The sequence below is a fragment of the Myxine glutinosa genome, chromosome 12 (genome assembly GCF_964187855.1).
Source record: "Myxine glutinosa chromosome 12, kmMyxGlut1.1, whole genome shotgun sequence".
Lineage (NCBI taxonomy): Eukaryota > Metazoa > Chordata > Myxini > Myxiniformes > Myxinidae > Myxine > Myxine glutinosa.
Genome location: NC_136272.1, coordinates 38,154,863 through 38,169,037, shown reverse-complemented (window position 1 = coordinate 38,169,037; position 14,175 = coordinate 38,154,863). Strand labels below are relative to the sequence as shown.

At 41.8% G+C, this 14,175-nt stretch overlaps 1 protein-coding gene across 5 annotated transcripts in view; it reads left to right on the top strand.

The window, feature by feature from the left end:
• CORIN (corin, serine peptidase) overlaps positions 1 to 14,175 on the top strand; it is a 116,451-nt gene that overhangs the window by 63,844 nt on the left and 38,432 nt on the right. For 3 of the 5 annotated variants that reach the window (XM_068102535.2, XM_068102536.2, XM_078766745.1), the window contains exons 6-8: positions 3,251 to 3,482; positions 3,707 to 3,843; positions 13,943 to 14,059. In XM_068102535.2, the coding sequence (XP_067958636.2) occupies positions 3,251 to 3,482; positions 3,707 to 3,843; positions 13,943 to 14,059 (486 nt within the window). The remainder of the gene's footprint in view (positions 1 to 3,250; positions 3,483 to 3,706; positions 3,844 to 13,942; positions 14,060 to 14,175) is intronic. The other 2 variants (XM_068102538.2, XM_078766744.1) reach the window with 1 other exon arrangement.

Genomic DNA, 14,175 nt, shown 5'->3' with positions numbered 1-14,175 from the left:
CCTTGTCAGGAGGAAAGGATACAGAGTCCAGGAGCAACTGGGTACGACTGGTTACGGTGGGTACAGAGAGGGATGGGTTTGGGACACAAGATTTAGAGGCAAACACAGAGTTGAGGCATTCAGCTTTTTCACGTGCGGAGTCAGCCGTTAAGCCGTTTGAGGTGAGGGAGGGGATGGAGGGGGAACAAACACCAGAAACAGATTTGACCAGACGCCATCAGGATTTGGAAGAGGGAGACAGATAAGAGAGTTCGGTCTTGAGAACGGTGAGATATTGTTTCCTGGCTCTCCTGAGGGTGGACACACACTTGTTTCGGGCTTTGTGAAAGGAAATGAGATTTCCATCCGTTGGATTTGCTTTCCAGGAGACGAAAGCAAGTTGTTTCAGGGCAACAGCCTCACCACAAGATTCCGTGTACCATGGATGGGAGGAAGGGTATGACAACTGAAGATGAGATGGGATAAATCTGTGCATGAGAGTGAGCAATTTACTTTGAAAGAATTCCCAGGATGAGTTGATGTCAGAGGCGGTAGAGATGGAAGACCAGTCCAGATGATTGATGGCTGCTTGAAGACCGTGCCAGTTGGCCTGAGTGAAATGCCAGACTCGTCGACGCTGAGGAGGCTCTCTGAGAATGGTCAGAGAGATGTCCACTTTGACAAGCACATGATCAGATGAGCCGATTGGAGCAGAAGAAGAGCAGCAGACATTTTCAGGGAAGTTAGTCATAACCAAGTCCAGAAGAGAAGATGCTCCATTGACTGAGATCCGGGTCGGGAAATTGACAGATTGTGTCAGTCCCAGTGAGTCGCAGAAGTCCTTTGCTGAAGAGCCATGGCTGGTGAGAGAGGTACCCACACCCAGCCAACTGGCATGGTAACAATTGAAATCACCACATATGAGGAAGAAGCTCTTGCTCTCCTTTTCTGCTTATTTTCTCCATTTCATCTGACTGTTCATTCCAAAAAGAAGCTTTCCTCTTTCTCTCCTTTTCTGCTTCTTTTCTCTTTATACCATCTGGTTCGTCATTCCGAAAAGAAGCTTTTCTCTTTCTCTTCTTTTCTGCTTATTTTCTCTTCCTTTCATCTGGCTGTTCATGCCGAAAAGAAGCTTTCCTCTTTCTCTCCTTTTCTGCTTCTTTTCTCTTTATATCATCTGGTTGGTCATTCCGAAAAGAAGCTTTCCTCTTTCTCTCCTTTTCTGCTTCTTTTCTCGTTTTATCATCTGACTGTTCTTTCCGAAAAGAAGCTTTCCTCTTTCTCTCCTTTTCTGCTTCTTTTCTCGTTTTATCATCTGGCTGTTCATGCCGAAAAGAAGCTTTCCTCTTTCTCTCCTTTTCTCTTTATATCATCTGGTTGGTCATTCCGAAAAGAAGCTTTCCTCTTTCTCTCCTTTTCTGCTTCTTTTCTCTTTATATCATCTGGTTGGTCATTCTGAAAAGAAGCTTTCCTCTTTCTCTCCTTTTCTGCTTCTTTTCTCTTTATATCATCTGGTTGGTCATTCTGAAAAGAAGCTTTCCTCTTTCTCTCCTTTTCTGCTTCTTTTCTCTTTATATCATCTGGTTGGTCATTCTGAAAAGAAGCTTTCCTCTTTCTCTCCTTTTCTGCTTCTTTTCTCGTTTTATCATCTGGCTGTTCATGCCGAAAAGAAGCAATCCTCTTTCTCTCCTTTTCTGCTTCTTTTCTCTTTATATCATCTGGTTGGTCATTCCGAAAAGAAGCTTTCCTCTTTCTCTCCTTTTCTGCTTCTTTTCTCGTTTTATCATCTGGTTGGTCATTCCGAAAAGAAGCTTTCCTCTTTCGCTCCTTTTTTGCTTCTTTTCTCGTTTTATCATCTGACTGTTCATTCCGAAAAGAAGCTTTCCTCTTTCTCTCCTTTTCTGCTTCTTTTCTCTTTATATCATCTGGTTGGTCATTCCGAAAAGAAGCTTTCCTCTTTCTCTCCTTTTCTGCTTCTTTTCTCGTTTTATCATCTGACTGTTCATTCCGAAAAGAAGCTTTCCTCTTTCTCTCCTTTTCTGCTTCTTTTCTCGTTTTATCATCTGGTTGGTCATTCCGAAAAGAAGCTTTCCTCTTTCTCTCCTTTTCTGCTTCTTTTCTCGTTTTATCATCTGACTGTTCATTCCGAAAAGAAGCTTTCCTCTTTCTCTCCTTTTTTGCTTCTTTTCTCTTTATATCATCTGGTTGGTCATTCCGAAAAGAAGCTTTCCTCTTTCTCTCCTTTTCTGCTTCTTTTCTCGTTTTATCATCTGACTGTTCATTCCGAAAAGAAGCTTTCCTCTTTCTCTCCTTTTTTGCTTCTTTTCTCGTTTTATCATCTGACTGTTCATTCTGAAAAGAAGCTTTCCTCTTTCTCTCCTTTTCTGCTTCTTTTCTCTTTATTTCATCTGGCTGTTTATTCTGAACAGAGGCTTTTCTCTGTCTGTCCTTTTCTCTCACTTTCTTCTTTATTTAATCTGGCTGTTTCTTGTGAAGAGAAGCTATTTTTTCTTTCCTTTTCTGCATCTCTCTTTATTACAACATGGTGTTTGCTCAATAGTCTCATTGTATGATTCTCGGTTTGTCATTGTTTTTCTTCATATATTGATGTGAAATCCTTCTGATGATCTGCTTGATTACGAAAATACTTAAACAGTGTACTGTTTGTTGAGCAATGCGTTGCTAATTGGGGTTTGTGCAAAGGTAAAACTGCCACTGGCACCACTTCAAACAGATCAGATCCTTCAGCCATATTGCTGTCACAGTTAATTATGCCTGGCAGAGACTGCGCGGAGGCATATTGGCGACACAGTCACATTGCTTTAGTTTTTATGTTGTTTTTATTTTATTTTGTTGCTATATATCGTTTTTGGCCCTATCTCTCAATGGTGAAGAATCAGTAAGTAAAGTCAAGTTGACCGATTAGGGGTACAGGTGATTTTAAAAAAAAGCAGTATGGGATCCGGCTGTTATTGTGTCTGGTGTGATTGTTGTGGTGACGTTTCATTATCATGCTGTGCACATCTCACATGCACAGACACCTAGGGGTGTTACAGCCTGCAGACTCTCGATGACAGCAGTGGCAGGTGCTTGCTGTGGTCAGGGAGCTCTCGTCATCAGCAACATTTTAATCAGATTATTATGCTTCTAGGACCAAAAAAAAGTTACATATCAATATTCGAATGTCTTAGTCAGTTACAAAGCAGATTATAATATAAACAGTTTGTCTTTTTGATCTATAATACTGTACTGCGACTTTTTTATTTTCCAGGACTCTGCGAGCCCGTTGACCTCCATCTCTGTGAGGCGCAACCCTATGGTCTAACAAGATACCCTAATGTACTGGGGCATCACAGTCAGGGTGAAGCTGGCAGCAGCTGGGAGGCTACTCTTTTCCCAGCACTTGCAAACACAGCTTGCCACCCTCAGCTGCCCTTTTTGGCCTGTACCCTGCTAGCTCCACCATGTGAACCTGGATCACAGCAAACAAAGTTACCCTGCAGGTATGCTCTCAAAGGCATTGCCATGGCACACGAATCATGTCGGACAACAGGTGATCTGTATGCCTCGTGCAATGCTATCGAAACAGTTGGACAGCTGGAGTTTATCCTCAAACATGGTAGGCCAAGAGCAATTTGAAATCACAATAATGACTAAAGACTTGCATCATTTGGCGTGATAAGAATTCAGTTGCAAATGTGCTTGCTTTATGTCTCTATTTCCCCAGGTCCTTGTGTGAAGATGTCATGAAAGGTTGTGGTGGTGTGTTGAGGGCAGCTGGCCTGGTTTGGCCAGTAGGCGCAGACTGTGCACACTTGCCTGACCTCAGTAAAACCTGTTTGCTACCGGAAGACCCACCTGTAGGTAATTTTGAAGGCAATGTTGGTGTATTGTTTTAGCCTGTCTCTTTGTAGCTTTAAAACATTATTTCTCAAGTGAAAGCTGCTGTGGTTTATGAATTGGACATGTTGCTTTTGAACTTTGAAACATGTGTCATGTGATCAGCAGACGAGATGGCCCACTGGGCAAGCTAATAGCTAAGATAAATTCCTAATTTAGATAAGTTTCTAACTTAGGTAATTTCCAAACTAAAATCAGTTCCTAACGAAGATAAGTTCCTAAGGGGAGGCCGTATGACACTGTCCTCCAGTGATATATAGGGCACCTTTAACATAGAAGCATATATTGGGGTTACCTTTCTGGGATCCTGCTAATATTTTGAGCAGAACCAAGTTTGAAGTTGGTTTCAGGTACTTTGGGACACTATCTTTGAAATTAACTCCGATAACTTTCGTGTAAAGGTGGGGAACAGCCACAAGAGGGAGTTTTCCAAAATGGCTGCCATGAAAATGTCCTATATATTAGATATACAGACCCAAGGTGTCTGCTCTGGATTTTGTATGGATGCTGAATTCATCTTTCACAAATACATTACTCAGAGGCATGTATAACTACTGGAAATACTTTTCATGGCATTTCAAGACACATACAAATCACTAATCAGGATGGTAACATGGAAAACTAGAACGGCACTCTGGAGACAGCCAGGCTGAACAGTTTACGTTTTGTATTCTACTGATAGGCCGGATCTGGATTCAGACCTAAACCAAAATCTAATCAGCTTGTTCTTGTCACTTACGCCACACACCCCCAATTTCGTCTGAATTATTCCATAACTTTTTGAGATATCATGCTTATATATCGTTTTTGGCTCCATCTCTCAATGGTGAAGAATCACTTAACAAACTTCTCAGATACAGATCCGGGTCCAAATCTTCACCCAAATCGAATCATTTCATCCTTGTCACATACGCAACCTCTCCACCAAATTTAATCCAAATCCGTCCATAACTTTTTGAGATATCCTGTTCACAGACAAACAGACAGCCAAACAACATCCATTGAGAGAAGTGGGATAAATTACAATTAATGGCATCAATAAGGACAACAAACAGGTCTCCACAGAGCTCTTCATTACTTTGCTTCCAAAGAGGGCGAATAAATCCAAACTTAATAACGTATTCATAGCCCCAGTGTATATATTATATTTTATGCCATTTGCTCATATGAGATTGATAGCCATCTCACTCGCAGAGCTGTTTGCCTCGGCAAGAGTCTCACTTCACATTAATGCAACTTCCTCAGACAGTAATATATGAGTATAATTCAAATGCTGGATCATCTAGATGTAGATTTGTCCAAAACACCATTCACTCATCGGTTTCCTCTTTGTCGTTGCTGTTCTCTGAATGAGAATGAGAACAACGAACGTGACCTTGGGTCTTCAGGAATCATGGCCTTGGAGTGGATCACAGGCACAATTGTGTGAGAGGTGTATCTCATCCAGCTGGATTCCAGTGGTGAAAGAGTGGATTTTGGGTTGCTGGAGTTCTTGAAAATCCACAATTGATTAATTCGCCCTCAGAATATGGAAAGATTCGGAGTCAGCGTCAGGTGGAGTCTGGATGTCACTTTTTTCTTGATCATCTTCCATTTCGTAGCATGCGCCTGTCCAAAAGGGAATTTGCATGCTTGTTGCCATAAACATAATGAAGGGTGAACATCTCCAGATCACAGAAGAAAGTCGCATTGAGTGAAAGGCTATTCCCTAGCTTTGACAATAGGGATCGGGATTTGGGAGAAGCTGTTACTATGGCAAACTAGATGGTATTCATAGATGGCAAACATGTTTTTGAACATTTTTTTCTTTGATCCAATATGGCTGCCAGACCACGTGAGCGATGACATCATAAATTTATATTCTCTAATATAATTGTTGCATAGATCACCCTCAATACATTTCAAACTGATCAGACTAAGCATTGTCCCTGTCGAATTATGACGTCATAATTATGGCACCAATGACGTCATCGTTAACAACACCTATTCCACATATGGAGTTCTTTACAATGAGCCATGTTTCATTTTTTTCCATGCAGCGGTTTTGGAGATATAGAGGTGCAACATTTTTCAGTATTTCCAAGATGGCGACTGTAACACATGACCTATGACGTCATGATTATCATTATAATATTCTAAAGGAGGAGGTGCTCCTATGGTGAAAATTTTGTGTCCATCAGACCAACAGTTGCTGAGAAAAAAATTTCACAATGATCATGTACTTGTCGAATTATGACGTCATAACGAAGGCACCGATGACATCATCATTAACATATCTTATACCCCAAGGGGAGTACTTGACAATGAGCCAGGTCTCAATTTTTTCCATGGAACGGTTTCGGAGATATAGAGGTGCAATTCTTTCTGATTTTTTTCCAAGATGGCGTCTGCAACACGTGACCTATGACGTTATAATTAACATTATCAAATTCTGCAGGAGGAGCTGCACATATTCTGAAAAATTCGTATCCATCGGACTAACAGTTGCAGAGGAATTTTTGTTTTATTCATGCTGATCATATCAAGCGTTGTACTTGTCGAATTATAACGTCATAATTAAGGCACCGATGACATCACCATTAACATATCTTATTCCCCATAGGGAGTAGTTGACAATGAGCCAGGTCTCAATTTTTTCCATGTCGTGGTTTCAGAGATATAGAGGTGTAACGTTTTTCCAAGATGGCGCCTGTACCACGTGACCTACGACGTCATAATAATCATTACAATATTCTACAGTTGGAGGCCCTCCTATGGTGGAAATTTCATGTCAATCGGACCAACGGTTGCCGAGAAAATGAATTTTTAAAATGCAGACACGGCACACGGCACACGTACGCACTTGAATGCTTAACCCCGCTTTTCGCTTCGCGAGCACAGGGTAACAATGATGTTTTTCTATAGCCAAAAAAAATCTCCATATGCAATAATCGTTTGAGAAGATATGGAGTTGATGGATAACCGAAGATACCTCTTCTGTGATTAGCTTGCGAGAGGCAAAGACTTTTTATCTTATTTTTTGTATACAGAATCGAGGCTCGTGTAAGAGCTTGGACATTAGACATGAAAACATGCACAGCCACATAAAACATGCAATAAAGAGAGTGGGAGACAAGAGGGGGAGAGAGGGAAGAACACAAGCACAACAGTCGAGAACAGGGACGTCGGTAGACCTGTGGAAGGGGTTAGGGCTAGGGTGGAGGGAGGGGTACACAGTATAAAGCAAATGAATACTTCTAGGAATTTCACTCCGAGGAATTTCAGGAAAGAAGTTGGGGATTGAAAGAGGCGGATTTGGGGTGTTTTAACGGGGGTAGAAAAGATCAAGGTTTTGGATGGGGGAAGATGGGGAAGATAAGAGATGGTGGTGAACAGCTGTTTTAAAGACCTGGAGGGAGGAGTGGGATTTAAGAGAGTGTGGGAGTTTTGAAGTTTTTAAAGTTCTTTTTATTTTTTATTAAAGTTGAGTTTTTTTCGTTAACTTTTTCATTGAAGTTTTTAAAGTTAAAATAAATTTTTAGTGAAAAGTTTTTTCTCTTCTGTACAAGTGAAATGGAGTTGCGATTTCATGGGAAACCCACGCAGCCACTGCTATCACATCTGTATCTTCAGCATCGGCAATGATTGCTGTGTCGGGGTCTTTCTGACCCTGACAATGTGCATGGAGGAAGACCCTGGAATCTGCCTCATGTTGGCGACATTCCAAAATGGGAACCTTTCTTTGGGCTGAGCTCTCGGACAGACAGAAACTTATTTTGAGCTTTAATGTAAATGTTCTTGCTACCGCCAATCAAAGCACTACCTCTCCGCTTGTGCTCACTATCCTATATGGCTGAAACTCTGCAGCCCCATTTTGCCTCCCGATTGCCATGTTGAACACGAGTGCATAGAGTTTCCAGCAGGAGTAATATCCTGGGATGGCCCGTCATCTCTGTAGCTCTTAGAAACATACTTGTCCCAGCAGACTTTGGGATCTCCTAAGCGCAGAAATCATCACAATCAGCAATTCTGTTAAAAATGCCAAAATTCTTGTTTGCACAGCATCACCTTTGAGGCACACAGTGGCAGATTTAAACTGATCTCAAGCCTGTTTCTGTTGAGAATAAAAGACAAAATAAATATATAATCGTGTTTGTAGCGATGAAACTGCTGTTTAGAGTGATTGAAACCTATTTCACCTGAGTCAGCAAGAGTAGACGCCCTTTTGGTATGTTCATATCAGCCGGTCAAATGCACCAAATGCAAACATCCTTCTGGTGTAGAGGCCCTGTTGTGGCCTGTGACAATTCTAGTTCCAGACATACCTTCTTTAGCCCAGTCACCTTGATAAAAATGGATTGGCAAACGTACCTGGGCCAACCCACACTTGTGTCCTCATTCTCTTTCCCATGCCGACATTTCCTTAAACTGAAACACGGCGCCTTTGATTTCTTGGCCACAGAGTATACATTTGGGTAGGTATTTTATTTTATTTTACATACATCCTCAGGCCGTGTCTACAGCAGTGGTCTTGATAGTTGATGATCAGTCATGATTGTGTCTGGTCACTGTAATATAAATTTGCGAAATTAAAATCTACATGACCATCCTGGCCTTTCCTGTTAGCGTCGGCTAAGGACATCAAAATATTATATTGGTGGCATTTTGGAATGCTGTTTACCTTCACAATTCTTTTACCTTCAAGACTCTCTGCTCACCTTCACTCTTTCATTCCTCTTTTCTACCGCCTCTGGAACAAACTCCCTCGCTCTCTTAAATCCCACTCCTCCCTCCAGGTATTTAAAACAGCTGTTCACCACCATCTCTTATCTTCCTCCATCCAAAACCTTGATCTTTTCTACCCCCGTTAATTCACCCCAGATCCACTGTTTTGAAATTCCAACTTCTTTCCTGGAAGTTCTAGCTGTGTCCATGTGTTTATTTTTACCTCTCCCCCCCCCCCCCCCTTCCCACGCCTCCTCCCCCCAAGCCCTCTACGTCCCACCCATCTCTCGATGTCCCTGCTCTCAAATGTTGTGTTTGTGTCCTTCCCCCTCCCTCCCCATCTTGTCTCCCACTCCCTTTATTATATGTTTTATGTGTCCGTTTGTTTTTTTTGGTCATTAATCTTAGCTCTTACACGAGCCTCGATCTTGTATACAAAAAAAATAAATATTGTAAATAGTCAAATGGAAAGGCCATAGACCTATTAGGCATATCCACAGTGTGTATTTGTACATGAATTTGTTGAATCTATAACCGAAATAGGATTTCACGGCAGCCATTTTGCTTTTTGTCTTTCATTGAGATGCCAATAAAACAACAATCTGGGTCTTTACAAGCGCCGCTGTGTGTAAAACGTATGACAGATGGACTTAGCACCCAGAACAACCCAGAGGAGATACCTTGAGTGAATCTGTAGGGAAAGTTATTGGAGTTAATTTTAAAGATAATGTCCCAAAGTATCTAAAACAAACTTCAAACTTAGTTAAATGCTCAAAATAGTAGTGGGATCCCAGAAGGGTAACCGCAATATATGGAAACTCCTGCCCCATCGTTGAATCTGTTGGAGCCACATACTATATGTGAGTGTCTCTGCAAGTGGCCGGTTCCAAGGCTGATCGGGCTGCTCAGTTAACATAAAGTATGCAGACCACATGCGTGCACGCCCAGGCTGTGCATCGGACCTCCTGAAGCTGCTCACCTCACAGATGATCCTCAGACAACTTCTTCAATGCGCAATCACTAATGCAGCTTTCCTAACACAGGCCCATTTACTCATTGCTGGGCTTCGATAAACCAAGTCTTGATTCCACACCCTGGTGCCCCGACCGGTGACCGATGACCGTTTCCTCCATCTCATTGCTTCTAGCTCACTCGCCCTGGTCTTTTTCCAACTTTTTGTATCCTCCTGTAGCCAGATACAGCCCAGCAGGTGATATCAGATGATGATGATGATGTCGAGTCTCCTCGGGCAATGATGGCGTGTTTGCCATCATATTGCCTTTATATGGCTGGTACACACGAATCGGTGTGTGGTATAGACGTGGGGTCCTCTTTGTCCCTCTCTGCCACTCTTCTCCGTCCTTCTGCTGGCTGTTGGGGAATTCACCCTCTCCCGCCCGTGGTGTTGGAGTCGATTGGACTCTCAACCACCAGATGTGCAGAGACATCTGACATCGAAGCCACATGGCTGCGGTCCGTTACCCTGGTAAGGGGGGCTGACAGGTACTACACCTTGCCCACAGGTGACCTGGGGTTATGCGAGGCAGGGTCATCCATCTCCCTGAGGTATCAGAAGACACCCGCATACCCAAATATCAGGTGTGAAATACCAATACTTATATCGGTTAAAATGAGCAGCTCTGCGAGATCTCTCGACTTCTGGTGTTTTTAGATGTTTTATTTTCAACCAAGAAAAAGCTAAATCGATTTGAAAGTTTTCAATTTCAGTGATTAAAACTTTGAGCTCGACGTATGGGCAGGGGAGGGGAGTATAACAAATTCCCTCCTCGTAATGGCCGCTAGAGATGTTTCTAAATCCTGGAAATCTGTTTTTTTTATATTAAAAAGTCATGGAGAGGAGGTGAGGGGGTCAAAGATTTCCCTCTTTGAAGTTCGACCTCAATTTTTTTTCCATGAGCCAAACTTGGGGTGGCTAAATGGATGGAAATTAGTGGGAGTTGCACCATTATAGAAAGAGCATGAAAAACTGAGTCGATTAAGCCTAACTTAGTTATTTCCTTTGTTTTTGAAATTTCGATTTTTAAGGGCTCACTTTAAGTAGTTAAGCCCACCTCATTTCAAATTTCTAGTTTTTCCTTCCGGAGAATTTGCTTCTGTATCCATTTTGTTCACCCACTGCATCCCCCACTATTCATACCCGCACCCCGTGTTTGTCTGTCTCCGTCTATTTTGTCCTTCAGCCTTGCCGTTGGTATTTCCCCCTCTCTTTCTGCTGTTTCTCTTGTTCAATTCATTCCTGATCCGTTCTGTGTTCTAGCTCTCCCTTGACTTTGTATACAAAAAAGATCATCATAAATCTGAAAACCCCTTTTCATGATATAATTATGCTACTTTTTTCAATTTGTAGCGTTAGCTTTAATTTTTTTTCAACTTGTACATCTGCTGACCACTTAAAATTTCCACTAGTACATCCATCAATGCTCATGTTAATTTGCCTCTGCACATTAGTGTTTTGTATAACATTGAAGTTTCCTTCTGTATCTATCTTGTCCACCCCATGCGTCTTCTTATGCCCCCCATTCCTCCGCACACCCTTTGCTTGTCAAAGTCCCCCACTATCTTGGCCTTCTACTTTGCTGTCCACCCCCCCCCCCCCCCTCTCTCTCTCTCTCTACTGTTCATTTTGCATCCTGTTATGTCCTGATCAGTCTCCTAGCTCCTCCATGAGCCACGACTATCTATACAAAAAAAAAGACATCAGAGTTATCTTATGACAAATTGTTTATTCGAAACTTTACTAATATTCACAGATTAATTGTATGTAATCAAATATTTTATTTGCATATATTATACATAATTTGACTGTGACATGCATAATTTGACATAATTCGACTTTGACCATGTATTATTACAGAGCACGTAGCATGTTTTTTTCATTATTATGTTTATTAAATCCGTAAATTCACAGTAATTGCACAAGTAACAAAGCTATAATCCACATTTTTATTGCTTTGCTAAACGGTTTCCACTGCAATCACCAGTTGTCACTTTGCTAGCAAAAACAATGTGGATCGAGTCATTTGTTCTAGTGTTAAGAAAACCTCTTTCCTTTGGATACTTCATCAAATCAGGATTTCCCTTTATTGCTGCTTGTATCGTCCATCACCGTTCATTTCCTCCATGTGTGGGATTTACTGCAGAAGATGCCAAAACCATGGTGGCCCAGGGCCAAGAGCGTCGATCGCTCCTTCAATGTGAGAAATGATGTGCGAGCGCAGAAAGCGAAGAAAAATTCCGCGAATTTTATGGCTTTGCTGCACTTTCTGGGGACGTTCATTTGAAGTCTTTGGGGGGAGGATTTTTGTTTGTAATTTTAATTCTTTCGATTTTGTCGTCCAAATATTCACATGTTTGAAGCTTGATATCAAGCTTCAAGTTGGTGCAGAGGTTATATGCATAAACATTATTTGAATTATTGATGCATAGACACCCTAAGTACCAAAACGAAAGTCTTATCGCAATGAAACGTACACGTAACCTACCTTTAAAATTGTCAAAAACACGACGGGTGTCTGCTGTTCAAAGATAGTATTCAACCATTATTCAAAGATAGATGTAGGGATGGTTTCACATGATAATTTCTTGTGACCATCCCTACCTTGTTTACAATCTTTTTGGCAAACAATCCCGACATCCTTTTGCATTTTAAAAAGGTTTTTATTTCTTGTTTCTGTACTTAAAAATAAGTATCTACATGCGTGCGGGCGGGCGTGCGTGCGTGCGTAAGCGAAGGACCGCATTCAAATGTGGTGTGTGGGTGCAACCCACGTCAAAATCCAAGATGGCCACCGCCATGTATGTCTGAAACTTGTGAGCGGAATATCTTGAAAAATAAGCGAAGTACCAACTTCTAATCTGGTGTGTGGGTGTATCTAGGCATAAGGAAGAAAGCTATTGAAAATTGGGTCGCCACGTCAAAATCCAAGATGGCCGCCGCCATGTATGTCTGAACCTTGTGAGCTGAATATCTTGAAAAATAAGTGAAGTACCAACTTCTAATCTGGTGTGTGGGTGTATCTCGGCATAAGGAAGAACGCTATTGAAAATTGGGTCGCCACGTCAAAATCCAAGATGGCCGCCACCATATATATTTCTGATCCTTGTGAGAAACATATCTTGAAAAATAAACGAACTACTAACGTCTGATCTGGTGTGTGGGTGTATCTGTGCATAAGGAAGAACGCATTGAAAATTGGGTCGCCACGTCAAAATCCAAGATGGCGGCCACCATATATATTTCTGATCCTTGTGAGAAAAATATCTTGAAAAATAAACGAACTACTAACGTCTGATCTGGTGTGTGGGTGTATCTGCGCATAAGGAAGAACGCATTGAAAATTGGGTCGCCACATCAAAATCCAAGATGGCCGTCTTGCGTCTTCCACTTTGTCAACTCGCATCACTTCACCGATGGGGGACCTAGGCGTAACGCTTGTTTTGGCAAACAATCCCGACATTCTTTTGCATTTTAAAAAGGTTTTTATTTCTTGTTTCTGTACTTAAAAATAAGTATCTACATGGTGGAAAATTTTTCTTTTGACTGCAATATGAAATATCTTGTTGTTAAAACTGCTGGTTCAACACGAACAGAGGAACACAAAGGATGTGAAGACTGGACACTAGACAGACTTGAAAATGCTTTTCTGTTGTAGGACTCCACGTAATAATCCACCGTTAACCACACCTATATATGTGTGTGATTGGCCCTCGGTCAATTGTGTCGCCGTGGGCCCGCCCCCACCAGACTGATTGACAGGCATTGGCCCACCCACCCTTCTGGTCCCTGCATTGCCATCATATGCGTAGGTATGCAAATATGCCCACTTTGTGGAATCCTTTTGAAGTTATGAACATTTGGAGTGGAACGTCCCACTTCCCACTATCAAATCATGTCGAATCCAAGTACTGAGCTTGAGCTAATTTTGAGTTAGGCTGTCGGAACAGAAGAATAATAAGAAGCCGAAGAAGAAGGAGAATTACAAATGGGCTGTTTTGGGTCTGTCAGTTTTGTAGCTCACAGATGCTGTCCAAGAGCTTCATGACTTTTGTTGGATCTGGAATCCCCCGCAGACTACTGAAGGTACTTTATAGGTTTATAAGTTTGTGTGTTGGTAGATTTTTTTGGAGGATTTGTCTTGTATTAAACATGTGGAGTGTCCGTGCCATCCCTACATTGGAAGTCCTACCGACTTCCTGATTAGATTCAAATCTACAGGTTACACTCAAAACCTATCCGGCTGACCATTCGAGCAGGGTTAAAGTGTGAATCGTAGGTCATACTTTAAAAATGTGTGCTGAAGGAATTGAGACTTTTCCCATCTCTGGGGTACTGTTTCAGCAGGTTGCAATGAACGTGGAATGTGGGAATGCCCATTTGATCGGCGATGCATCGATCCGGGCCTGCTTTGTGACGGTGTGGCTGACTGCCATGGCGCAAGTGATGAGCAAAATTGTGGTAAATATTAGAAATAAGATATATTATGTTTAAAAATAGACTAGAGTGTGGCCATTTGGGCCGCAGGAGAAGTGATGCACGTGCACCAAAGTGTGTTCATGACATTTAAAAAAAAG